This window comes from Lichenostomus cassidix, chromosome 6 (genome assembly GCF_008360975.1).
Source record: "Lichenostomus cassidix isolate B80296 chromosome 6, HeHo_3.0, whole genome shotgun sequence".
NCBI lineage: Eukaryota > Metazoa > Chordata > Aves > Passeriformes > Meliphagidae > Lichenostomus > Lichenostomus cassidix.
In genome coordinates, this window is record NC_139487.1 from 29,655,636 (window position 1) to 29,683,568 (window position 27,933).

At 44.0% G+C, this 27,933-nt stretch overlaps 1 protein-coding gene across 4 annotated transcripts in view; it reads right to left on the reverse strand.

Annotated features, from left to right (window-relative positions):
- JMJD1C (jumonji domain containing 1C) overlaps positions 1–27,933 on the reverse strand; it is a 158,660-nt gene that overhangs the window by 41,451 nt on the left and 89,276 nt on the right. For 2 of the 4 annotated variants that reach the window (XM_085064258.1, XM_085064256.1), the window contains exons 1-2: positions 19,231–19,583; positions 14,028–14,141 (exon numbers count right to left, since the gene is read on the reverse strand). Coding sequence is in view for 1 of the 4 variants with exons in the window: in XM_085064255.1 (XP_084920381.1) it covers positions 14,028–14,141 (114 nt within the window). In the remaining 3 variants the exon portion in view is untranslated. Of the gene's footprint in view, positions 1–14,027; positions 14,142–18,417; positions 18,581–19,230; positions 19,584–27,933 lie in introns of those variants that run through there. The other 2 variants (XM_085064257.1, XM_085064255.1) reach the window with 2 other exon arrangements.

Genomic DNA, 27,933 nt, shown 5'->3' on the forward strand with positions numbered 1-27,933 from the left:
CTTTCTAGATCAGAAGAGGAATTCATTTCTGGTAGACTGGACTTTACACTTAATTATCCAAAGAACTGGGTCAGCTGCATGTTTGTCTAGGTGATCATTCTGACCTGCTAGGGATGTGCTCGACTCCAAGGAAGTCCTGAGAAGGATCAAGAATGAAATTTTCCCCAAGTATCAAAGTGATCCTGTGCTTTTCTGAGTCCATCTGTTCTTTATCCTTGTGCAAAACTATACAAGCTGGTTGAAACTATAGGCCATAGCATCATGTTAAGATACCACGTTGGTTTAACCAGGAAGGAGAAATTTTTGTTCAGAGAAGCATTTTCAGAGAGCTTATTTGGACAAAAATCATTTATCATTCAGAGCCACAGGTGAACGAGTACTTAGATCACTTATCATGCTTCAAAATTCCTTTAAGATCAAACAGGAATTTTAAGATAGTACACACAGAAAAATAAGTCAAAATCCCAATGAGAATTCTCCTACTCACTCTCCATCCACAAAAAAATAATGTCCAAGACACTGAGAGGTATCCCTAGATGTGCTGAACCTGCACATTGCCCAAAGACTTTACAAAGACTCTGAAAGACTCAAACGACCAGAAGTTCCTTTTCCCTTTTGGGCAGCCAGGTATGTCAGTGGTAGGAAGACCTATACATTTCTACAGCTACTTCTCCCACAAGACCTGAACTTCTCCCACAAGACCTGAACTACTGAAGCTAAAAATTTCCTCAGCATTTTAAAATAGTCTTTTAAATCGTTGTTCAGAAACTTGAGGGGCAAAAATGAGTTCATTGAGAGACTGAACCCTGGAGAAAAGAACAATAAAGGTGTGGATTCCAGTAGCTGCTCCTACCCCCACTCACACAGCCTGCATGCTGCTTATGGGAGGGTACACAAACTCTGGTCAGCTGTCAACCCTCCACTTTCAGCAAAGAAGAGGAGGAGAACTGACAATATGCATTCCAGGTAAACCAATCCTAGAAAAACAGTGGCTTTTGGCATTCAAAAGGCTTAAATCAGAGGCCTGAAGACTAAGTCTCGACACACATCACACATTAGGAACCTGCAAACCTTCATTTGGGAAAGTGCCTTCCTTGGTCATGATGTCTCTGCATTTGCCTTCATGCATCAAGGACATCTTTCTAATATCAGTAGGAACTCATTTCAGCTAGTGTTTTACAGAGAAAGACTAAGTAGATTTTCCAGTCCTCACAAAGGTCAACGCCACATTAGTCCTCACCATCTGTGGCTTAATTAACTATAGCTTCCTCTGGCTGCTTAGAGGTTTTCTGATAATTTAGGACACGAATTAGATGAAAACTAGTACATAACCAACTTGACAGTCCTGTTTACAATGTTTACATAGTGTGCATTGCACATGGAAATAAGCATTTTGTTAGGACTTAAATGGTAGAAGGACCACATTTAAACTCAGATAGTACAAGTGAAAAACTTAAGAGATCAAGTGTCCTGAACTTTTGGTTTTTGTTCTTGTTTCATGAGTGAATATCAGCTTCTATAAAATGAGCCCCCCAACCCTTTTTTTTCCTCTTGCAGCAAATTATCTGTACAACTTTATTGAACTTCAGCTGCATAGAAATTAAGTATATGAGAACTGCAGTGTGAAAACGAGTATAAGTCAACATCTCCCTACTGACTGCTGCATGTCTTTAGAGAGCAGAATAGTGGCAGCAAAAAGCACTTTTAAAATCTACACTACTGAGAATTTATACTAGTCCTCTAATGCCATTTTTCAAATATTTTCTCTGATAAAAAAGATTATATATTGCACCTGCACCCAGCCTCCAACACATTCTTGCCAGTTTTCACTCCACATTAGAAAGTAGGCCTGTACAACACTCTCCTGATTTTCATCTCCATACCAGCAAAATCCTTTTCTTTTTTTTCTCATCTTTCACTGATCATGTCACCTGACATATGTGATTATATCACTGATCTGCAATCTTTTTCACTGATTGTAATTTTTAACATATCTTCAATCTTAACATGGTCCTGCATGACAGCAGAGTGAGAAAAAGCTATGCAAAATGCAGACAGGCAGAATACCAAAGATCTTAACAAGAAAATCGCCTATGAACTGGGAGTATCCCTCTGCCATGCTATCAGACTTTTTTCCAGTGGTAAAAGATAAGAATCTAACTAAAACAAAAAAACTGGCAGCAGCTGACACCCCTGAGGCTATTACCAGGCAGGCACTGCTGCTGCCACACAGACCACACCAAAACTCAGCAGGGAAATAACCAAATTTAGACAAGCCTAAATACAGATCTTCTGCATCTTCTCCCATCTTTCTAGACAGACAGCATGCATAAAACACTGGTAAACAGTATATTGCTGATTGCTCTGTGACAAGTGAAAGGCTACCCCAGCTGCCACGCCACCGCAGCTGCTGGGCAGGAGGTCAGAGAGGCACGGCAGGCTCCAGGCTGTGCTGCACTGCACAGCCACAGCAGCAAGGCTTGTGCAGAGGGGACTGCTCGGGGGAACACATCGACTGGCCCTCTGCCTGCCCCTGCAACCAGGGCGACCTCCCTCCCGCTCCAGGCAGGCATCAAGGGCAACGCCAGCCAAGCACCAAGGCTAGAAAGCTAGAAAGGCTAGAAAGTTTTTGGGGGAGATCGTAACTTCCCAGTTTACCTTAAACGGCTTTGTCTGAGCTGAGAGAAGAGGCTTAGGCTTACCAGGCGACGCTAGCGCTTTCTATGTAAACCCAACCCACACTTGACCTATTTTCTGCCGTTCTGAGCGCTCAGTCACAATTTACCTCATTCAAACCCGGCAGCTGCTGGGCTACATCTGAACCAGTTAAGTCAAGCTTGAAGGCACAACCCTGACCCCTAAATGAGAAACAAAGTCGAGGCGAGGTCAGCGCTGCTCACACGTGCGCAGAGGCACGGCCGCATGGGGACAGCAGGGCTGGGCAGTGACGCTCGCCCTGCGTGCAGCGCTAGGACAGACAACCGGAAGAACTAATGCCCACCCAGCCAGGGGCTCTCAGGGCACTGTTCCAAGGACAAATGTTTATAGATATTGCAGACCGCAAACATTTAACATTAGGGGTTATTTTCAGTGTGTTACAGCAACGACGACGTTTCTGTAAGTAGCAAGTTAAAATTACAAGGGGAAAAAAGACGAGGAATACAAATTTAGTAATTTTCCAACTGTCAGTGAAGTTAACATCTCTCAGGAAAAGCTATCAACGATTTTTCTGCTGCTCCCCACTCTTCCCTATGCATAATACTTCTCCCCACACACTCCTACTCCCTTCCTCATTTTACCTCAAGAATTGAAACTGATTTTAAAATTTTAATTATCAGGTTTGAGAATTAGGGGATCAGGGCTGCACACACTTCTCCAAGTCATTATTTCAGGCTTGAAGATGCATCATTACACTGATCTGTTCAGTTCTGGAAGAGTAACTGATATACTAATGTTAAGAACATAAGCATACAGGGGGAAAAAAATCTGACTTGTTGTCTAATGTTTCCATGATTTTAACTTACTAACACAAAAATCAACAGAGCCTTCCTATAAAACTATCAATACCTCAGGTGAATACCTCAGGTGGGCATGCTGTAAAACCAGCATTTCACAAGTCAGTTTGTTATTCTTGCACCTGTAGATGACAATGTGCTATGGGAAGACAGAGGGGAAATCAGAACAGCATGAACATGGACAGGATGAACATGCAGCAGGGAAGTAACCAACAATCGATGGATAAGCAGAACTAAACATGGGCTAGACAAATATTGTCAAAAAATGGCCTAAAAACTACTCTAGGGACATCTACAATAGTCTTGCACTTGAAAAGAGAGATTTAAAAAACATATGACCCTTATGCTCACAAATTATGTTACTCTCTCTCTCTGAGCAGCTAGGACAATGTGGGTCAGAAAAACAAATGCTCCCCCAAAGTCAGGTTTCTTTTAGCACCTAAGACCTCCCCAAAAAAGTGGCTCCTATCAACCAAACAGGAGGACTTGTGAGCTTCCACCTAGAACACTGTGGTGACTGCTTGTACTATGCAGATTCTCCACATACAGACAAATAAAGGTCAAATGAACTACACCTCTCCATGTCCACCTTCTCTCATTTTGATGACACAGCCATACATTTGCTTTTCCTTCATTTTCCACTGAATCACATTTCCTTCCTCCTGGCAGGCTCCACATATTTATCGCCACCATCTCAGCAATATGCAAGTTGTACTAATTTGGCATTTTGTTCTATCTAATGGTAAGAGAAACAGGGAAGGAGTACTGGTCCTAACCCGCTCCGTCATGTGGTGATACTGGAACAAGCCTTTGAGTCCCTAAGCAACTCACTGCCACTATGGGAAAAGAAACCTCAAAGAGCAGACATTTCCCTGAAGCAAGCAATTAGCAGAGTGAAGTTGATGCTAACAAGGAGACCTGCTAAGTAAGTAGATTGGAGTAATCTCTTTTGTACATTGATATTAAAATTTAAACTGAGAACCAAACACCCTGTGAATTGTGAAGAGCTTTCAGAAGGTATCCTACAAGACCCAAATTACATCAGCTGAAGGACAAGCTGTATGGATGAAGGTGTCTTTAGGCAAAAAGAAAATATATTCTGTTAATCACCAGCTGTCTGAACTAGTGGGCTGCTAGAAGGGCAGTCTAATGCACCCAGAAATCAAGCCAAGACATGAGCTCCGTTCAGACACTGGTCACTTTACAGAAGACACATCTTCCCTGCATGAGGGACAGCAGAGGTTACCCTGTGGCAGCTGAAGTGGCAGATGGAAGGCTGTGTACCACCACCACAGAGAATGACCGACTGGACAGGTCATCTCTTAGCTCAGGGTAGCTACCTTCATCGAACCTTTTTATCAGTTGCAAAACTCAGCAATACAATATTCCTTGATGACACTACTGGTAACTGAGAGCTTACTGTAGTGAAGGACAAAGGTCTCTCAATTCAGGTCTGCAGAACAAACTGTAGAACACTGTCCAGTACCTGTCAGTCTGCTGACAGATCCTAGAATCAACACCATTTCCTAGAGATTTCCATCAGTGTATCACTCTTGTGAATGACTCCCTGCTCTGGAATTTGAACTACCACCAGCTTAGATTACCAACAGTAATCACACAGCTAACCAGTCTCTTCTGCAGATATTCTCAATTCTGTTTACCAAATAGGAGCTCTGGAAACATACAACTTTCCAATTCCTTTTTCCTAGAACTGATGAGGATTATGGGCAAAAAACGAATCTTAAAGAACTTTTTTTTTTTTTTTAAAGTAGAATGAATACATCAGATACCATCCAAATGCCCTTGAAACCAATTTTCAGTTTTAGTTCACTGAATTATTATTACATTAGTAATAGTAATTACTATTGAAATAGAAATTAGTTTTATTTTCAAGTGGCTTTCAGAGATAATTTGATGTGTTTCTTAGAATTGAAATACATACATGTTGGCCCACTTGCTCGTAATATGGAAGTAGTTCAAAATAAAACTCTTTTTTCTCACATTTTAAAAGTACCACTGTATTTGCACAGAAGTTTTTGGAATTAATTTCTAATAGGATTAAAGGCAGTGCTGCCTTTTTTTCCTGTTGAGAGCCCCATTATGACCTGCTGGAGCCATTTTAGGAATTTTCCCCATAAATAACAGAGATCTGACCAGCTGGGATATATATCATACTTGGATTAACACTACAGCTACCTGCAACTCTAGAGAAAGCAGTGGATGTGCCTTTTACAGAACTGGTAAAAAATGGTCTTGCAAAGAGGAAAGATTAAACTGCTAATCAGAAAACAGGGACATTTCAGTTATTGCTGGAGTAAGCTCCCTGGGGTAAACTTAGGAAAGTCATTCAGTGTTTAAAATTGATACAAAGCTCTTCTATTTCACAATATTTTTCCACAGATAAATCTCCTAGAATGCAGAACCAAATAATTCCTATTGAAGACACAATTCAAGACTCAACTACATCACTTAGGGAAGAAAAAACACAGAAGAAGAAAGCCCAAGCCTGTCAAGTGCCATAATTTAGCCACCAAATCTTACACATCCTGAAACCTGCTTTAACCTGATGTTATCTGTTGTACACCCAAACGGTGTGAAGTGGTGATAAGAAGACAGCGAAAGGGAAGAAGACATTCACACAGGGTGAAACCCCTGTCTCTACGGTTGAAATATAATTTCTAAACTGCATACATAAATTCACAACTAAAATCACAAAAAATGTAATGTAGTGAGACGTGCAGAAACTACTATGATTCAAACTCACTTGCTCAGCAAAAACACTAAAATAGTGCTCTCAATAATACTGGCAGATACACTCAAGTAGAGGAGGTTACAGGGAAATAGTTAATTTTAATTCCATTCAAAACACAGGAAATGTTTGCTAGATTGAAGGGGGAGGTGTCAGTATTTACAAACAATAGTAGTAAAAAAACCTTTAAAACTGAAATTATTAGTATATTGTTAAAAAAAACACCAATGCACTGTACATCAAGCCCTCTACAAAACCTTGGTAAAGTCATTCCAATGTCTAAGAAAATAGCAAGATTCATACTTGGTTTTAAACTTAAAAATTCAAGTTGGTATAAAATAACTTGAGCTTCTCCTCAGATGTCTAGCCTGGAAAAGGAACTAGATAAGACACACCTGCCACAGCTATAGCTCTCAACCTCTACTAACTGCAGCTTGCTGAAGGCTGTGGAGCAGTTCCCACGAAGCAGTCACCCCAGACTACAAGTTATTACTTCTGTTAGTGTAATATCAAAAACACATTCTGTAAAAGAAAAAGGTCTAGAGCAGCAGCTGGAACAAAGGGACATTGTATCCAAGGGAGGAATGAAAGCAAACAAACCCATGAGCACCTCACCAAATGAGCTATTGTGTTTACCATGTCAAGATAAGGCTTAATTTGGGTAAGAACACATCAATGCAACTCAGTTTCCCCCTACCTGAAATGCAGGAATGTCTACTCTCTTCTTGCTCTGCATACAAACTCTTATGAAACTGCTGCAGAGTTTACTTGCACTCACACTGATGAGATCCCCAAAGCACCAAGGATTCCCAATCCCAACAAAGAGCAGCATGGGAAACCAAGAGCACAGGGGCAAAGCAGCACTTGGTTATAATGTGAAACAGACTTCTCTAGAAGTTGACTTTGTGTCTGGATTACAGAAGCAGTGTTGGTCAAGAACACCACGCAAGAAAAATACTTTAAACTTTCATTCTTAATAAATCAAATGGAAATTTTAAGGATACGGAACGAAGGATAAGGCTCCCTTCACTTACTACTGAGCAATACATTCCAAAAACTTTTACTGGTGGAAAAGTAATCACTTGTGATAGAACATAGGAAATTCTTTACCCAGAAACACTGGATGGATTTATAAACCCAGTAATCCCAAGACTAGCTTTTCAGAAGTAACAAAATACTTCAGTGAAAGGATTTGATGTTCACCTTCAAAGAAGAAGCAGGTTTTGTTCCATCTCTTCCGTTCTGAAATCCAGACGTTTAAATTAATTCAATACTACCTCCTAGAGTAGGATTAATGAAATCAAATCATTGAACTGGCTGTGATTTCTCAGAAATTGTAAGAATCAGTTTCTGTGACAGGGGCAGGAAAACTGTTTTGCTATGGATTTGAGTCACCTCCACTGTAATAACCTCAGCTTATTCCAAGGACCTCCACAACTCTTTCCCCCCTTCCGCTGTGCACCTCCCCACAGCCTCCAGCAGTTCCACCTGAACTCCCTCCCACCGGGAGGAGCCACACTATTTGTGGCAGCTCCGTCACCTTCCTGCTGACTGATGGCCTTTACCCCTCCCTCACTTCCCTAAGGCTTGTCAGATCTGAAGAACTCCACTCCTGCGTCAAACGTTGCTGAGAGAGACAAAAAAAGTGACTGAAGCCCTTACTCCTTAACCGATCAAGATAAAACAGAAAGGTGCCATTTTACTTCATCTCTTTTGAGAAAACAGAGGAAGTTCTCAAACAAGCAGCTCTTTTTCAAAGAGGCACAAATACAGGCTTAGGGCAGATGACGTACATCTCCCTCTGACTCTACAAAGGGAGGGTGCCAATCCCTCCTCCCTCATTCCTCTCTTTTCGAGTGCACCCCGATGAAACTCTTCTGTCCCGCATGTGTTCCTGGGAGTGAGGGCTGCTATGAGTCATCTGACCCACTTCTAGCTGGACGCAGCCTTTTGCTTCCCCGCATGTTGGAGCCATACACTTAAACATGGAGGTGTCGCTAACAAGCTGTTTAGACCATCACTCTTTACAAGGCTGCCAGAGAAGCCAGCTGGGCTCCTTACGGGTGGTCCAGAGACATGGGAAAGAATCGAGACAGTTCTTCAGCACAACGCTGAGAGGAGTTAAAGATGCAGAAAGCTGTGTGCGCCTGGGTTGCCCATGGAGGAACTGAAAGCAGGAGGGGAGCACATGATGGCCACCGCCGCCAGCTGGCCGGCACCCGGAGTTCCCGAGCTGCTTCTGGCAACCTCAAAGGGTGGGACCAACCTCAAAAGCTCCTGCCTGCCTGGTCACTGGAGGTACAAGTTTATGGGAAAAGCAATTTTCAGCTGCAGTAGCTATTTTAAAGCTTGAAGCTTAAAGTAAGAGAAGTCTGAAAGATGAGTGCACATATAATTATGGAATGCTTAAAATATAGACAGAAAAATACTATTTTATCCCTGTTTCAAGATGTTTAAAGAATTTTTAATGTGCACATGTCATTACTACACAAGCCCTGCTTACTTGCTCTTACAAGCAAACCAGTCATAGAACCCAAAGGCATCCAGGTCTGGGATATCCAATGTCTGCCCATAATGAACAGAAAGGCACAGCAAGTTGCCCATGGCCTTTCACTCAAGTCTTTCTTAATAGCACATACGACTTGAATTTGTAATAGATCAAGATAAGTGTGTATTAGGTCCTGTATCTGATGTACCTACTTCATGATTAGCGAGAAAGTTCATGATTAATATTTCAGCAATCTTTAAGGCGTGTTAGACATTTGACCTGCCAGCATTCAGACGTGCCACACACACTCAGAAAAAGAGCAAAGTACAGGTGCCTATCACTGTGCATGCAACACCTCCCACAGGGGATTTCTCATCGCCCTATCTTTACATCTGCAACCTTCAGCACTGAGGTAGACATGCAGACTGTACCATTTTGAAACACTAAAGCAACCGGGTTTGTCTTCCAGAAAAAAAAAAGGAAAAAAAGAAGTTCTGAGGGAGAGTGTAAGGTCTGAAGAGAGATTTCACCATAAACATTCATTCTCAGCAAGATTTTTTTTTAAAATCGAATTATGCAAGAGGACTTTTGAAGACTCTGTGCACCCTTCCACTTTCCTCCCTGAGTGGTAAAATACCCTTGGCAAGAAGTTTAATGATTGTGAAGGAACTTCATTTGAATTCTGTCCTGTCTCCACTGTGCACATTTGCTCCAGTGCTGTGTGTTCAGAAATCCTTTGGAAATACATTATCACACACATTGTGTACATATTTGGAAATATATAATCTATCGTGCACCCTTGCTCTGCTCGACCCAGACACACAGCTGAAATGCACTCACTGCTCGAGCAAAGCAGAGTCTTTCCAGATCTTTCCACAACTGTATTTTATTACGGAAAAACACGATATAAAGCACTTTTTGTTATTCTTCATTTGCTCGTCCAAAGTATAATGCAGTTGACTCCAGCTGCTTTGGCCAGCAACAGCAGAATCACACACTTCAGCCCCACAGTGTCCGTGACGGGCACTGCCAAACACCACCCAGACAAAAACACCACTCGCATGAGGTCACGCATACCATATGCTGGGCTTTAATGCTTCACATCCCTGTCTATAGTCCTTCAAGTAAACTACAGTGCTTAAACAAATTAAAGCATGATTAGCTTTGCTGCTGCTTAATATGTGTATCATAACAGACAGACACATAGATGCCACAGAACAGTACAAGTAACTTATTATTACAGAAAACCATTTTGGTTCCAAGTATTTGATTTAGGTCACACTTGTATGTGTAGACTTCTTGTAATTTTTCTTTATAACATAGATTTTTTTTAAAATGTCCATTTTCAGACTATAGCAAGAGCCATTTCTAAACCCACTACACTTGTGAATTTTAAACACAAAACATACATGATATATTATGAGTGCAAATGGATTTCATGTTAAGGACCTAACCTACATGTCCCATTTCAAGACTACACTTCCTACAGATACTAGTTTGCCACAGAAAATGCATGTTGTAAATTTTATGTCTATCATTTTCTACAAAGGACAGAATTTTCATTACATTGCTAAGCAAAGTACCTAAGCAGCAAACATTCGTATCTGCTTTAGCCTCAAGATCCCCTTGTCACCACCGTAAAAAGAACTACATGACTAAATGGTCTGACCGTCCCAGATTAATGAGTGAGTCACTCAGTCACACACAAGTTTCACATAAAGAATAATACAGTTTACATCCTCCATGAAGCAACAGAGATAAAAGCCACCGGAAACAAGTTGTAGGTTGGTGTTTAAGGCACCACATATACAGAATCCAAGGAATTTTTAAAGAGAAGGGTGGGATTCTAAGCAGTACACACATAAGGTAAAAGAAGAACCCCATGCACATTTAGCGGTAAAGAACAAATTCACTGGAAAATGTCACAGTTGATACAGCAAACCTTGTGAAGACATGGAAGTGGGCTCATATAATGCAGCTGCATATCCTACTTTTAATAACGATATTCATCTAGCTCTTAGCAAGGTCGTTGAATATCTTAACAATTGAAACATGTTTATTTATGCAAAGAGCAGACATGGCATGGGAATGCATGGTTCACGATTCCCCAGCGAGTCCTGCCAAAGTCTCTTTAATCTTGTTCTGGAAGAACCACTTCTGGTAACGACAGTAATTTAGTCCTTTGCCTACTCAAACTTTGTTTTTCCTGCCAAGTCTGAAAGGATGCCAAGTGTGCTGTTTTCTTCGCTTTGACCAGTTGTCACCTTTACACTGGACAGCAGCACCTTATTCATGAAGCCCTTTGGCCCAACAGTTATGTGAAACACCACTGTTTCTGGATCAGAACTGATGCGAAGAGAATTCATACCAAATGCTCGTCTGCTGCCCATTACCACTATTATGAGTCTACACAACGATGGGAAAAATTAGTCAGTAGTTAAGAATTGTATCTGAAGTGAAATGGAGTCTTCCCACACAGATTCAAACTTTGTTTGTTTTGGCAGAAAGACAATGGAATTTTAGGCACTAACAGCAAAATGCAATAAAAAAGTGTTTAGGTCACCATGGTCTCTAAGGACTTCATATTGAAAATGTGCAGCCATGAGAGCTTAAACCAAAAACTAAACACATTTCAGAAGACTCAAAGTTAACTCATCTCTACAAAGAATGATTCCTCAGTTCTGTCTTTTGCTCACAAGCAGATCAATGCTATTCCAGACCACACAAGGGAGAAAAAATGCCATTTTTTTGAAAAGCAAATAGTAACCGGAAGTCTACCAAAGATTTATCTAGGACCTATTTCTATGGCAATGAAAAGAGAGGTCTTTCAGGAAAAACATGCAAGTACAAACTACCTTACATTAAGTGACTAATGGCTAGGGATGTGATTTCCAGCACTAACAAAAAACAGCAAGCAAAATGAATAGAGACAGTCCTCCCACTTCAGGTATCTTTGAGAGGAAAATAAGTCTCAATAATAAAGATAGAATTTCTGTCTAACACGATGTTAGTACGTAATTCAGTTTGCTTATTTAAAAAAAATATTTGTGTCTTCTCTTGAAGACATTATCATTCAGTAAAGCTCTTATCTGCACAATTAACTTGTAAAACTTGGCACCAAGATAGTGCCAGCCCTGCAAAGAGACATTCTTATGTAAGGCATTTCTCAAGCTTTTTATAGTCATTCAAATAAAGAAATCTTTGCACTATTCACCAGTGAACACAATGCTATTTTATGTTTCTACACTCGATATCCAAGCAATATCCAGTTAACGTGCAAATTCTGGATGCTTAGTACTTAGAGGAATCTCCATCAGCAAACTTCTTGTAATGTTAAACAATTTAGGTATCTTGTCACCAAACTACTCCCAATGGATACAGATCAACAGCCTTCATCTCCAGCTTTAGTAAGTAGCTCTCTGCTCCCTGAGAGGGGCAAACAGCCTGATTGCTATTACAGAGCTGCCCTCTTAGTGTCAAAAATGAAGGCCAACAGTTAGGGAGACCAAGCTTACCTCTGGAACTGTTTTTGACAGGCTACTGCTTTGTAGCAGTTTTTGGGGAACATCTCTCTGAGAAGTGAAGTCACTAACATTGCTAAATTCAGTATTACTTATTAAGACAGTATGAAGCCAGCTGTTCATACAACGCATTTTTAAAAATGACACCTTCAACTTGAATGCACCTTCCCAAATTAAGGTGCTTCCGAGTCTAATGCTCTACCACTTAATGTTCTTCGAAGGGCCTAAAATGCATAGGACATCTCTATGTCACTGCCAGCCAGGCCTGGCAATAGGATTGTTTAACAAAAGGCAGTTCTCCTATGTTCAGTTTGCTTTTCTCAGCTCAGAAATGATCTGCTGCCAAAAGGAGATTGATTACTGTTACTGGAATGAGTGTTATCAGACACATGATCTTGACGGATTTCAGGCAAAGGACAGACACTAGCACCAGTATTTGCTTTGTAAAATGAATCTGGAAGATTGCGGCTGGACTCTGAGGGCGAATTTACACTTCATGGCTCAGCTGATTTAAGAGGTCGCTGCTGCCAAAGGAGGATATCCCACTCTGAGTTGCGTCATCCTGACCCCCCTCTGCAGAGGAAGCCACAGCACTGGATGCACCCTGGGCTAATCCAGCTCAGCTCACGAACATCACAGGCTTTCCCCCGCGCTGTGTCCCCCCCTTCCTGTGTTTGAAAATCAAGGCTGTGCTGGTTTAGAGGGCTGAAGGCGCTAGCATGGGGTCTGATAGTGGGAACTGTTCTCTGCGGCAGAGCCAAGCTGTTCCAGCAGCTCGAGTCATAACATGTAACCTCACCCTGACGAGAAACGTTCAACTTGTTTGGCTTCCCCACCACAGACACACAAAAGCACCAGTCCTTCCACGAACTGAACCTCCCTCTCCTTTTCCCTAGGATTCTCTCTCAGCCACTTGTCTTTTTCTAGCTCTATATTTGGTATTGGGAAAAAAAAAACATCTTGGTGAAGCAGGAGGGAAGAAGGGGTGTCAGGACAAAATTACATAGCATTTATTCAGGGCCATCTGTTATTCCAAGTCTCTAAGTACTATTTCTGTATCACCGCAGTGTACCATCCAAGCCATAAGGAAGAATTTATGGCTATTGTAACTGCAATCAGTTCAGCACAAGTTGAAGTATCAAGTATTTTTCCTTTTCTCATAGAAGAGATTTTTAGGCCTTCTTCTGAAGCAGCAAGGGGGAGAGAATCACTAATTCTCCTGTTCTTTGAATACACACACATTAATGTATTACTGTGACTCTAATTAATGGAGAGGAATAAAAATCAAGGATACTGGAAGTTTTAGCAGGCTTGAAAACAATAGTAAGAAAAGCGTTTCTTTTTTTAAGAAACTTAACATTTTCTGCAATTCATTCTCAAAAAAACCCCAAAAATCAGTAAGTGGGATATCACTGTAATCGTGCAAATGAAAGCTTCAGAAGGAGAAATACCATTTTCTATCTGCTCTACAATTAATGATAGTGGTTAACCTTTAAAGGGGTCACGCATTTTAATTGAAGGTGGTACAATAATATTAGTGGTACAGTACTGTTTGACATGATCAGATTAACTAGAATCATATATAGTACCCAATATAATCTTTCACAAAACAAGGAACAATCTCTGCCAATAATCAATAGGAAATTGTTTCTGTAACACAGAACTTGAACATAAAATGCACTTAACAGTACTAAAAACATGGCTTTTAAATAAATTAAATGGATCGTATTTTTACACTAAGTCAAATTTCTTACCTGATAGGGCTGAAAGGCACTATCTTCAGTTATGAAGTCCAGCTGTTTGTCCACAAGGAATTCTACTGCAGTAATTGAATTGTATACACTTTTTCCAACCAAAGGCTTGAATGTCTATCAAGAGCAAAAGAGAAAATTAAGCAACTGAAAACAACCACCAGCACATCACACCCCCAAAACTGTAAAATACTGATACATTCTTCCATCAAAACAAGTTAAAACAGAATAACAATTACTAGTAATAGAAGAAAGGAGGATTTTGTGTTCTGTCGTTTTCTTCCTTTGTGCCGTTGGTGGAAAACCAGCTAGAAAAGGGAATTACACCATATATTCTTCCTTTCCCTCACTGTGCTTGAGCAAGAGTGTTTACCACAGAAGCTCAAAGTACAGGAGCACCATTCCATCTTAAACACACAGCTGAGCCCGCAGATCCTCTCTCCCTGCCTGCAGGACCAGCTAGCACAGCGGTGATTACACTAAGGACGGCTCAAGTGGAAGCAGACTGCAGACGAGAAACCGCTCCCCCCCCTTCCTGTTCTGAAATCGTTCACCTTGCCTCAAGTCAACCATCTCATTTCCCTGCCCATCTCTGAACTGTTCTGACTCTGCTCCTACCGCCCCCGCAGCCGCTCCTCCCTGCAGCAACCGGCTGCTCCAGCACAACGCCTTCCAAGCCCACAGCACCAGACACAGGCATTTCGCAGCAGGGCCAGGAGGTTTCCTGATTCACCCCGCGTGCTGGGAAGGACGAGGTGCTGATGACCCTCGCTGCTGGAGGAAGCAGGAAATCTCCCAGCTCTGCTGCAAAAGCCAGGCATGGAGAAACGGCAGCAAGGAGGGGGAGGCTCCTCAACACTCTCGTACAGTCTTTGCCCAAACCCCCTGCCCTCATCCAGGTGCAGCAGGATGCAGCAGGCAAGCGGGGAGGGCACCGTGACTTCAGTGGATCTCCCTAGAGAGGGGACCAGCAGGAGGTCCCCTTCCCTGCTGGCTGGGTTTCCTGGAACAGCAGCGCAAGGAGAACGTGACTGAGCGGGGATCTACCGGCTGGGGATGAGTCAGGTGAAAAGGAAATCCCAACGGATGGAGGGGAGAGAAATGCTGCTCTGAAGACAGGAACAGCAGGAGGAAGACATTGGTGAACAAAAGCGATGACTGGCAGAAAAAACATACAGGATACAAGGGGAAAAAACATGGAGGGACAGAAAAAAATAGAGGAAAGTTATTCTACAGGACAAAAAAATAGTAATGAGGGAAAACAGGAAAAGAAAAAAGCCTTTTGAGACCGATTCTAAATTCAAAATGCAGGAGAAAAAGACAAAGAGGAGAAACAAACGCAGGTCAAACCACATTAAGCATTGTGCAAATGCCACACCAGCATCTGTAAAATGCCGCTACCACAGCTCACATGCAACACCCTGCAGCAACAGACCCCGAGTACTTACAAGGGGAAGGCAGCATCACCACGACCTATTTACAGATGGGGAAAGTGAGGCACAAAGCAATCCCATAACTTGCCAAAAGCCACTAAGCAGGGCAGCAGCAGAGCCAGTGACCTACCCTCAGCCAGTCTGCAGGCAGCTCATAAGAGAGCACTCAAGGTTTTATCAGGCTTCATTACCTACTTTACAAAGGTGTTGTCTCGCGATTAGGCTAAATATAACCCAAGTCTCTCTGGAGCTTCAGCTCTGGCACTTACTAAACAAATGAGCGAATACTTCATGAGAGATACATTATACTTTGTAATAAATCTATCCAACTCCACAAATGCTCAGATTGAATTCACTGCATGCTTGTTTGCATTTTATTTAAGGTTTCACTTCAGCTGCTCTTTCTCAGAAACGCAAGGGAAAAAAAGCCAAACCCCTCAGCCAGTCAGCCATCTCTGCAATAGGTAACCAGATGAAAGGGCTGGAAGAGCAAGTGCATATGATAATATGCCAACTACAGAGTCCAAATAGTAAATAATTATTTAACCTCTAATAGCTAAGAAAGAGCCTTTGCCCTTGCATCACTTTGCTATAATGGATCTCGTATTGCTAATGGTTTGAGTTAAGAGAGGGTGGAGTTCACATCATGAAATTGCAAAGTGTTGAGTGTATAAACTCGTAAGCAGACAAATTTTTCTTTCAGAAATCCAATATTGCAGTATTTCAGTTCTTAATCTACCCCCCGTCTTCCCCCACACTGTTCTACTTTTTCCACGCTGGCTCCTTTCTAACTTTCTGAGCTATTATTCAGGTCAAGAAATGCGTTTCCGACTACAAACAACAGGATATACCACATTATTAGCTGAAACGAAACTGTGTGGAATGTGGCTTGCAGTTATCATCCAGGATTCAGACAACACTACAGATTAAGGTATGTGTGAGCCACTGGTTTATCTTCCTACTGGTATTAAAAGAACTAGTTCCAAATATAGATCCGTGAGTGTGATTATTCTGAGAAAAGAAATGTAATGCCTCCTCACTTACTTTCATAGATCTATGCCTCTAGACAGGTCAACGCCCCCAAAATACGCATGTGGAGGATGCAGGCTATCCCACAAGCACAGAGGAAAAATATGTAAATAAATAAAGCCAAACCACGCCATGTCACACACTTCCTCCTATGCGGATGGCTGCTCAGCTGCACACAACTTGAGATTTTTCAGACACTATAAAAGACCATTCCCACTATCAAAGAACAACAAAACAACACCCTTTAATAAACACCTTCTTGGAAAAGCAAAGTCCAGACTCCATCAGTTCCACGAGATAGGTAGGCCACCAAGGAAATACCCAATCTAGGACAGGTCAGGGATTTGAAAAATTTTAAGATGGAAGACATAACTGAATTTCACACTGCATATCACACATGCACAAAGAAAAACAGACTAAGAGCACGGGAAGCAAGAGTCAGCTATTAGAGGCAAGCATGTGAGGCATGTAATGACATGAAAATAGAGGTAAGAAGGTCCAATGAGCTCCTTGCAGATTTTCAGAGGCAAAGCTTCATGCAGATGCTCCTTCTTTTCATTCCCAAAGTGGAGGACAACTTTAACGACAACCAAGCATACTGACTGAAACCAGGAAAAACTCAACCTCTGTAAATGAAAATCTCTCTTTCAAACCTGTAGCTTGTAAAAGGAAGCTTTATGTGTTAACCCAATTCCCCAAAGACCATAACTAAGCAAAGGACTCAAGCACTCAACTTTAAGTGACATCTGGCTTCACCACTATGCTAAGTGGCTGCTTGAAAAAAAACACAAAAAACAACCACTTTTTCCCCCCACCAGATTTCCCTCCTTGGCCAAAGGGAGCTCTATGAACATACACACATAGGCTCTCTTTGATTGCTTTGCTAACAAGTTCCCTGATGCTGAATAAAGTGTATTTTTTATTCTGCCCCCTCGCCATGATTTTACCCCAGCTCAGGCAAGAAATAACCTGTCTGCAAGAGGCAGCTGGCACAGCTCTGAGTCTGAGAATTGGATTCTGCACCTTCTGGAAATTTAAATAATTTTTTAGAAGATGTTAATTACCATCGCTTCACAGCAAACAAGCACAAAACTATTCAATGGCGTTCACCAAATAAGAATACAGCAGATTACTCAGTGACTGCTTTTTCTAACGCCCAATAATACAACTCATCTCTTTTATCTTTCCAAAACCCCCATAGCAACCACAGGACCCACTTTCCCAGGGAAGCAGTAGTGAGCAAGCACATAATGCATTTTTACCTCTGCCTAGTGCAATTAAGCAGCTGGAGTGGTGGTAATCCGCCTCCAGCATGCGAGCAGGCAGTTCCCTGGCACTGGCCAGGGCTCCAGGAGCCGCCGCACCTCGGCTGCTGCAGCCTGGGCGCTGCCAGGCTGTGACACCCAGAAGGCTCAATGCAGCAAACGCTCGGGTTACAGCTGAGCTCGCAGCTGCTGCCCGGCTCATCCCGCACGTACTACTGCCTCAGCTGCCTCGCTGGAGCTCACAGCCTGCTTAGCTGAGCACCCTGTGCCTCAAGCCTGCTCCCTACATCACAAAAGCACATCCTACTATGCACATGTACCGCAGTGACCCTTTTTAAAAAATCTTTCCAGAAGAATTTATGTCGTAAACCAAACAGACTTTTTAAGAGTTAATGATGTAATTTAGAAAGCTATTCTTACACTAAAACGTCTACATTCTATACTTCTTCCTCTTTAAAGCACAAAAATTGAAAAGATCACGTAAACTTAATTTTTATGTGCTATTCAGTAAACTTTTCCACATATTGTTCTCTAGCCTTGCTGTTCAGTCTGCAATAGCGCAAACACTGGCACCTTTTCATTATGACACTTAATCACTCAAAATAGCTGTAAGCTCTCTTCCAACGCCTGTTTGTTGCCATGGTTTGTACTCAAAGGCAGAATTACCAACTGGAAAAGTGCGGACAATCAGTAAAGCAGATCTGACGTTAAAATCGAGCACGGGGTTTCCTCACTCGCGGACTAGCCTGCCTCAGTCCCTACGGAAGCGCCCGTTTCCAGCCAAGGCGTTATTCCGGGCGGAACTCTCGCAGCCCTTCCCGGGGGGGCAGAAGGAAGTACCCGTCGGGACGCGGGGGGAAAGCAGCGCCAGCCGGGCCCGCTGCCCGCCCGAGTGGCCGCATGGCAGCGCGCACCAACGGCGCCCGCGGCTGTTCTAACGGCGGGGTCCGCGCCGTTAACGGCCGGCACCGAGTCCTGCCGCTCCCGCACCCGGCCTCAACGGCACAAACTTGACCGAAGAAAGGAAAAAAAAAACCCCAAAACCACAAAACCTCGAAATTTTACCGAGCTCCCTTTCTCCCGTTTCCCGAGGGGGGCAGGGCACACTGCGCGGCTGCGGGAGGCGCCCGGTACTCACGCTGTCCCGGGATCGCCGCGCTCTCGTCCCCGCCGGGCCGCGCACAAAGCCGCCGCCACCGGCCGCGTGCCGCGCCGCGCGCGCCCCCGCGGGAGCCCGTTCGTCACGTGAGCTGCTCCGCGGGGACGGGACGGGACGGAGGGGGGGGAGCAGGACCGCGACAGCCCCGCGGGCAGGGGGCGCGGCCCGTTCCGCCCCAGTAGCCTCGGAGAGCAAACAAAGGCGCCCGTCTCAAAGTTAAAGTGTCCTCCGGGTGTGTGTTCCGCGGGGGTGGCCGCAGAGGCGCCCCCCGAACCGCAGCGGCGGATCCTCCCCCCACACGCCCGGCGGCCGGTACGCACCTCGTCCGGCGGCCCGGCCCGCGGGACCTCCGCGCCCGCCTCCGCCTTTGAACTCGCAAGGAAAATGGTTCTCGCCGCGCCGCTTCCGGGTCGGGCCGGGCGGCCGCGCCGGGGGCGGAGACGGCGGGGCCGGAGGAGGAGGCGGCGGGGAGGGAAAAGAGGAAGAGGACGACGACTCTCCGCCCGCCCTTTGTGGGATCGGCGCGGACTATCGCGCAGCTGCGCGCTCTGCGGAGGCCCCGGCGCGTCCCCGCCGCTGGGTCATGGCGCGCTGCCGATGCCGCCGCTTACATAAGGACGGGAGCGCGGTGCGCGGGGCCGGGGCGGGAGGAGCCGGGCCGGGAAGGGAAGCGCCCAGCCGAGCGCCGGGCGAGGGGAGCACGCCGCGTGAAGGGGCGGCGCTCGGCAGGCGCGGCCCGCGGCCACGTCCTGCGGAGGCGGAGTCGCGGGACACGTGTGGCCACGGCTCGGGAGCGCGGCCGGGGCGGTCGGGGGCTGAGAGCCGCCCGCTGCCGCCGCTCCGCGCCGCAACCTCAGACCTCACTTAGAGCCTCGACGCTTCCTCCTCCCGCCGAGCCCCCTCGGCGCTGAGCCCACCCTTGGAAAGCTGTTCGCTATCCTTCCCGCGGGTGGGCTTTGGAAAGTCAGCAAGCGAGGGCTGCAGCTCGTCTACATTCAACCAAGGGGGAAAAAAAAAAAAGTACTAAAGAGGAAGGGCGGGTCAGGCATGAGCTCAGTGCCTGGTTTGGGTCCAGGAGCAGCCGGAGCAGAGGGCGGTGGGCGGCTCCGCGCCCCCCCGCGCCGCCAGAGCTGGGGCTGCGCAGCGCAGAGCCTTCAGCGAGAGCACACAGCGCTCAGCGGAGACTCACTGCCCGGGAGCGCATGGAAAACCTTCTCAAGCACCATTGCCTCATTCTTAGCATACAACCTATTTTCTCCCTGATGACGTCCCCCCCAAAAAAAAAACCAAAACAACTAAACGTGTTTTCCCACTTTCCAATAGACGTTAATGTCACCAACTAGTTGTTTACAATTCACATGGAAACTTCAAGTGAATAGTCCAGGGGGAAAAAGTTCAGGGGACACTACGTAATTAGAAAATGGTTTCCAAAAAGAAATTTAGCAAAAACACCTGTAATACACTCCTTGAGCTTAGCTCACATACACAAACATGGATACTAAGGGGAAAAAAAAAAAAAGGAAAAAATAATCACAAGGGAGGTTGAGATAGAGACTTTTATTTTCCCCAAGCCCTTTAAACATAAACAGCTGTACGTTTTTCACTTCATGGAAAAAATACAAAGCGTGTCATTTGCCAAGAAAGTATGAGAATAATGGGAAATCAATGCATGACTACATCTCTGTTCTCATCTTGAATTATTCCAAATGATGTAAGCTTAAAGGTGTACTGGAATACTGTCGCTGTTGAGCAGCTAGCAGAGTAATGAATGCATCGGTTCTCAGTGGCAAGAAGGAATGACCTTTATTGTTTTGATTTCATCACATTTATAGAGTTCTCAAAAGTCACCCAGATTGGTCAGTCAGAAGCCTTCCCCCAGGCCTGATTGGCCAGGCCTGCACTGCCCAAGTTCTGGGACACTGTTCCAAAACATCCAAACTTTATCTTTATTTACAAAACACAAGAAAACCTCTCATGGGAAAAACTGTGCTAGCCACAGAATACTATAACATACTAAGCTCTGAAATAAAATACTTGGGGTACAGCTAAACATTAAAGTAGAACTGGAAGGCTTTCTACCCACCACAGGCTTTTCTCCAGCAACCTGGTTTTCTTCCACACCACTTCTTGATACTGCACACACACAAGCAGGACAGGAACCAGGCCCAGCCTATGCTCAACCACGTATCTGCAAGACTGGATTTTGCTTGGAAGGGACACTAGCAGAGACGGTTTATTGTATTGATTTTCCCTTTTAAGTGGTCTTCCAGCCTCGCTGGCCCAAGGCAGCTGAGCAGCCTTATATGGCAGCAAGGCTGCAGGGAGGCAGCAGGCTCCATCTATTCCTGACCATCCAGGCCGGACAGTTGCTCCTCTGGTTTCCGGCAGCCCTGCCACAGCCCCTCACCACATCCACTCAGGGGTACCCCCAGGGCTCGCCCCAGAAAGGCTGCCTTCTGCCACCAGCAGAACATGGCCCTTGCTAACCTCTTTGGCTCCCCCAAAATACACCTCCTGCCCTGGCCACACCATGGTGGGGCTGCACTGCCTTATCTCCAGAGAAAAAATTAAACATCGTAGTGACACCATTCTGACCTATTTCCTTTCATTCCCTTATTCTCCAGCCCACCTCTCCCTGGGTTGCAGGGGGAGTAACTCCTCAATCACTTTCACCAGTACTGAGAGAGGTCATGCACTAGCAGAGACTGAAATGCAACCTTATTCCAGGTTTGGGGCTACAGTTTGCACTGCTGTTGCCCCTTTGGAGCAGAAGCGTGCCTTGTCCTCTGCCACCCAACAGCAACAGGGCCACTTGTCAAACGAGCAGGGGAGTCTTTCACAGACTTGGTTCTTCAGAGGCCTCAGCACCTCTGAAGGGTAAAACTTGACCTTATCAGTAATAGCTGACACAAGAAAATGTCTTGGAACTCAGACTTTGCCAAGTAAACAATGAATAAAGTATTTTTTCCAAACTTAATTCTGTACTTGTATGATCTTCAGTTTAACTTTTAAAGCACATTTTAGATTACCTCCAAGAAGTAGTGAGCATCCCAAAGACATATTACTTCTACCACTATATTCCCACCTTTCTCAGACAGTTTCAGGTTTTGTTTTACCATTTCTCTTAAGAGCCCAGACACTTAATAGCTATTTCAAGAAAGGCAAACAAATGAATAATGCCTATTACAGAGCACAACATACTTCATGCTACTCTTGAACTAATGGTGCTGTGATAGCTGTGTGGTATGTAGTGCAACTGTCAAAGCAGGCAATCCTTAATAATATCCAAGACAGACACCATTAAAATACAAATCACAAGACTGTCTGGAGGACAGGCAAGTTTGCCCGTTTGGACAAAGCTTTATTAATAGACTGCTACTTAGTAACAAAGAATATTAATACCCAGCACAGCACCCCCAATTCATTACCACAGGGGGATTTTGCTAAAAATTCTCAAGTTGCACCAGCTGTGCATGGAATACTAACTCAGAAACTCTATTTCCGAGGGTTTCACTTAAAGACATCCTCAGGAAAAAATCCACTAAGTGGTAAAACAACTTTTGGAAGTATAAAAGAACTGAGGAACTTGCTACTGGAGCAATTGTTAAATGTTAAGTACACTAAGGCACCATAAAGTGATGTTTACATCATTACGACTTACAAATTTTACCACAATAGATATTAGTATATTCTTAACAAATAATAGTATATTCTTAACAAAGCAGATGTGCCATGTAAAGGTACTAACCAGGTTTTAAATAAGAATTTTAAAAATGACCATCTATCCAAGCCCGACTTTGACATTTGCAAAATACTACACTTTTAAAAGGCTTATTTAGTAGTCACATTATCTTAGCACTGTTTTTCACTACTGTTTGCTTCTTCTCACAATTGGGCCTGAACTCTGTCAAAGAAGCCATACTATAAGCTTGCAGAACAGAGCTGCCTTTGTTCTTTGGCACTGCCAGTCCCCTATGGAATCAGGCAGCACACTGAACTGCACTCGACAAACAATCCCTGACCTTCAATTACTGTCTTGGCTCACTGCCACAGGATACATGTATTACTGGTAACACAGCGTGCCCTATTTTGCAGATAATCGCTAGAACTACAGATAATCATGAAAATCAACGGAAAAACGCAAACATTCCCTTCCTAAAATCGCAGTGGTAACTTCCCCCGTGTGCTGCAGCATAGCCCAGGCTCAGGGCACGCATGTGAGGACAGCAAGAGAGCAGGTTTTGTATTTTTAGTGACTGCATGAAAAATTCCAGGTGGTGGATGGCTCTGCCTTCCTCCACTGGAGGTTTTCAGTTTGTTTTTTGTTTGCTTTGAGGCGGAAGGCACGCTGGGTTGTGCTGGCACAGTTGTGCAAGAGCTGCTCTTTTTTTCCCCTGCTATTTTTCCCCTCCAGAAGGCTGGCAGGCTCTTCAGTGGAGCAGTGCTGGCCGAGCGGGCAGGGGCCGGTGGCAGCTGCAGCCCCTGCTCTTGCGGGCTGGCCGGCAGCCAGCCCTCGGGCCCTCTGCCACGGCCCTGCTGGGAGCTACGGCCACCGGGAATGCCGCACCGGCACCGGGGAAGCGACAGCACACAGGATCGGGCGTTCTGCTGTGACCCCCTTTCGTTTCTTGCAGGCAACGAAGCCCTGGAACTGCAAACCTGCTCCTTCCTCACACCGCCCCGGAGAAACCCACGTGCGCAGTGCTGCTGGCCAGGAAAGAGCACATGCAAATATTGCAAATGAGTAAATATTTAAACTTTAAAACAAATGAAGGTTAGTTAAATCGGTCTGCATCATTTAGATTAGCATTTTTCTACTTATCTTCTTCCTGTCTGTGCTGCCCCACATTTGCTTAGCAAGCAGAACCGTTTCATAGTGATAGTCCTGCAGATATTTCCTGCAGAAATAGTGCAGTGTAAGGACAGAACTACGGTCAGCCTCGTGCTAGTGGAGAAATTAACTTTCTCATTATGTATTTGTGCAACCCATCGAGTTCAGACCCTGTACTTAAGTGCAGAAGCCAAAGTCCAAAGGCGGAATTGATGTGTGTGAAACAATCATTACTACTGGAACTGAAACATGTGAAATGCAGTAACTGGCATTCAGGTGCCAGTTCGTTTGGCAAATTCTTCATTTAACTCTCCGTTTTTTGGTTATTGAGGTGGGCAAATCAGGCATGCAAAAATTCCACCAAGCTATCTTCAGTAATTTTTCAAAACTGAGGAGCTGAGGACGAGAGAGTACATGAGCACATGCAACAGTGCAATTAATCCACTCCCATATCAGTGCTAACTGAATTTATTGTATATTTCAAATTAATCCTATTTAAAATATGGTTCCTATCTTTGCAATGTTTTCAATCAACTTTGAAAGCCAATTTTGTCCTTTCCTGGGCAAGCATGATGGGATTTAATGCTGCATGCATCAACATGACTGTGCAATTTTCCCCATTACTTCATCCCCATCTACTTCATCATACCAGTATTGTAAATGCAACTCTGGGAATAAGCTCTGTTAGTGAACTGGTGCTACTTCTGTGGCTGAATCAGTGTCCCTGCTGCAACAGGAGACCAATAATTGTGGTAAAAGAAAAAACAGATGCATGGCCTTAAAAAAAACAATCATCATCATTATAGGCAATCACTTTGTGGATGTCTCGTCTTAAGCCAAATATCACTGTAACAGACTTATTTTCTCCTAAGCCCCCTTCCCTCATTAGTTGAATAAAAATGCTGGGACCCTTGCCACTCACTCAAATCCAGTAACATCCACGTCACTTTATGTGTGTCTGCTCTTTCTCTCTTCTGGGTGCAGGTGTTTCTAACAAAGCTTATAAAACACATTTTTCTACCCATCTCCATAGTTTAGAGCACCAGCTTATATTAATTCTCTATTTCATTCTGGCCTTAATAAATGCACACATATTCAGACCAAGCAAAATGCTGCCACAAACACCTCCAGCCCACAACATCCACTCCTTCCCCCAGCAACCCCTTCACATCACTCTGCACTTTCAGAAACAGCATCTCCCAATTCTGGTATCACTCATTTACCAATTTCAGGAACAATTTACTGGCAACACTTGCAAAGCTGATACACTGTCATCTTTCCATTTTCTCCTTAAAACTCTGCTTGCTGTATTGACCTCTGAAACCTTGACAATGGCTTGGCCTCTGCTTTATGGAAGCCTCATCTTCCCTCATAAGCAATGCCTTGCATTTCCCATCTGCCTGTCTCTGTGTGTCATCTGCCCTTGACTCACTCTCAGATTTTAACTCTGTGCAGAAAGGAACCCTTTTCATTCTGTGCTTGTTGTAGAGCTCATTGGACATGGAAATCCTGGACTTTCATGTGAGTTTTCAAGTGTGGTAATGTGCCACAACATTCATTAACCTTGGGACCAGATTCTGTCTTCTACAAAGCAAGCAAAACAGCTTCAGGTTCATAATGTTCTTACCCACACTCTGTCTGCAATATTCATCAAACCCTTTTTAACTTGGGTGCCATCCATGTTTTGCAGTATTCATGCTTTTTCAGCCTTCTTGCTTCCATCACAGTGATGCCAAACTCCATCCAACTCATTTCTTGGCTTTACTTTCTTCTTCTTCTAACCCTATCAGCAACATTTACAATGTTCTCGCATCCTTTTACCCTATAACTTACTGGATGTAACATTCATTTACCCAGCTTCCTTCCAGCCTCACCTCCAGAAAAACAACCTGATTGAGAACATCAGCTTCAGGCTTCTTACATCCACTGAATTGCTGCTCTTCTGATTCAGCATCCGGCACTGTTGTCTCCCTCTCATGCTTCCCATTAACTGAAGTCCATTACAGAACAGGACTCCACCTTTCACCCTCCTACTGTTTCCTGTCCCTCTCACACTACATTCCCAACTGCCTCTCAGAAGCTCATCTCGCTTCCTGAGAGTCACCCAGATCTAGCTGTCATAAGGTCCCTTTCTGTTCTTATTCCCCAGAACTTAAATACCTGCCTCACCTTTTTCCATCTTACCCCCTAGGTATTTGTTAACCCAGATTTCCAGAGCACTGGTTTTTTTCCCAATTCTGCTGTTTTTTCAGTTCCTCTGCCCTGCCACTCCCTGTCCTTTGTCTAGAGCATCTTATTCACCAGCTTAGTCATCTTCCTGTCTTTTAAATGGATTGTATTTTATTTTGCATTTTTTTTTATGTGCTCTTCACCAAAACAACTCGGGAGCGTCCTCACCACAGAAGGCTCAGTTTCCCACTGAAGTTGAGGCTCCTGGATTGCTCAGGCTGCTGGCAGGCCCTTTGGTCCAGGGACGCCTCCTGGAAACAAGCCACTGGCTCCATCGGAGGCGAATCCGGGTGTGGTTCTGAGGGAGCCACACTCCAGGCATCACTTCCTCTCTTATGGCAGTGCTGAGCATACACCCGTGCTGCTATTTTCCATTCCCACAGCCCCACGACTCTCACAACACCAAATGCTCCCTGTATGCCACACCCAGCTCATGCAACGTATTCTTGACATCATGCTATAAAATGGTCATTTGAGTAGTAGGCTGGGACAGCTCAGTTAAGTCTCTACAGGGAGTGGAACTGGCTCTTGAAACAGACCTCGATACATAAAAGAGGAGCTCATGTTTGGAGCTATCTGGAATAAGAAAAGCTTCAAAACCACACAGAAAGTGAAGCAGAAAAATCCTGAAAAAATACCAAGGACAAAAAGCAGTATTTTAAAAGAACACATATCGTAGAAGCTGAAAGAGGGAAATACCTGCTTCATGTTATCTTGTGAATAAAGTTGCTGTACATAAATTTGGATTCAGTTTCTGAGAAGCAAAAGACTCCTCAGGGCCATTCCTCCAGGTTTACATTTATTTATTCCCTTTTACTGACAGCAGTGCGTTGCACTGTTTGTCAGATACAGTAAGAGCTGTAGAATAAGCACATTCAATCTGCAACATACTCTGAACTGGGGGGAAGATGGTGGTCCAGGGGTGTTGGTGGATAGTTAAAAGGCAGCAACTTCTGTTCCTTCCTCCTTTTCTACTTCCACTGTCTCCAGAAAAGCAGGAACCCCATTTGCCAGTTTTTCAGGCTTTCCATCTGGCTATCTATGAATTCCTGTAACAGGGAAAGGCCCTTCATGGTGGGAGAGGATTACTCATTTTGGACTCAGTGCCTCTGTGCTTAGTCCCAGCTTGTTGGGAGTAAGGTCATAGTGGAACATTGGTCTGTGTTTTGCAATACATCCTTTTTATATTTTAAACATGTACACTTTACCCATAAGGGTACCTTAAAAGTAGTATTTTCATATTGCCCAACACTAACACTTCAGTATTAAGCAACACTGCTGTGTTGTGTTTTAATTATCTTTACAAAAAGCTCCATCTTACTGAGACAACATGCTAATATATACTCCTCAAATAAAAACATCAGACTGTTCACCTCACCTGTGTGTGTCGTGTAGGCAGGGAAAGAAACAATCAAGTGTCAGACAACACTGAAATGTATTTTAACCTTCTTGAGCAGTATTTTCTCCTGCTATGATTATTTCATAATCATACTGTAACTCTGTCAGACCTCCTACACAGATACAGTTGCTAGTACACTGGTTTGATTCCTGAATCTACAGCATTAAAGGCTTGGGAGAACTTCTCAAATAAAAAACCCTTATAGGCATAAGCCACTAAGAAGGTGAGGTTAAAAGTTTACATTTGATAATAAAAAGTCTGATGGAACAGACGGGGTTTTAGTCAATATATCCCAGCATCAGGATAATGCTGAAATAATGTTGAAACACCATCAGTCTATCTAGTAAACAAATTAGAAAATAACCTAGATATCATAATGGATTCCTCCCCCCTCCAATGCTATTTTTAGATTCTCACATCTGCCCTACATGCTTGTCCAGTAGCAACCTTGATGGACAAACACTTTTTTCCTTTCAGGAAAACACAGGACAGATGGTGTTCAAAGTATTTCTCTCCGAGATAACAAGTTTTCCGCTTTTTATAAATTCACTCATCTTCAAACTG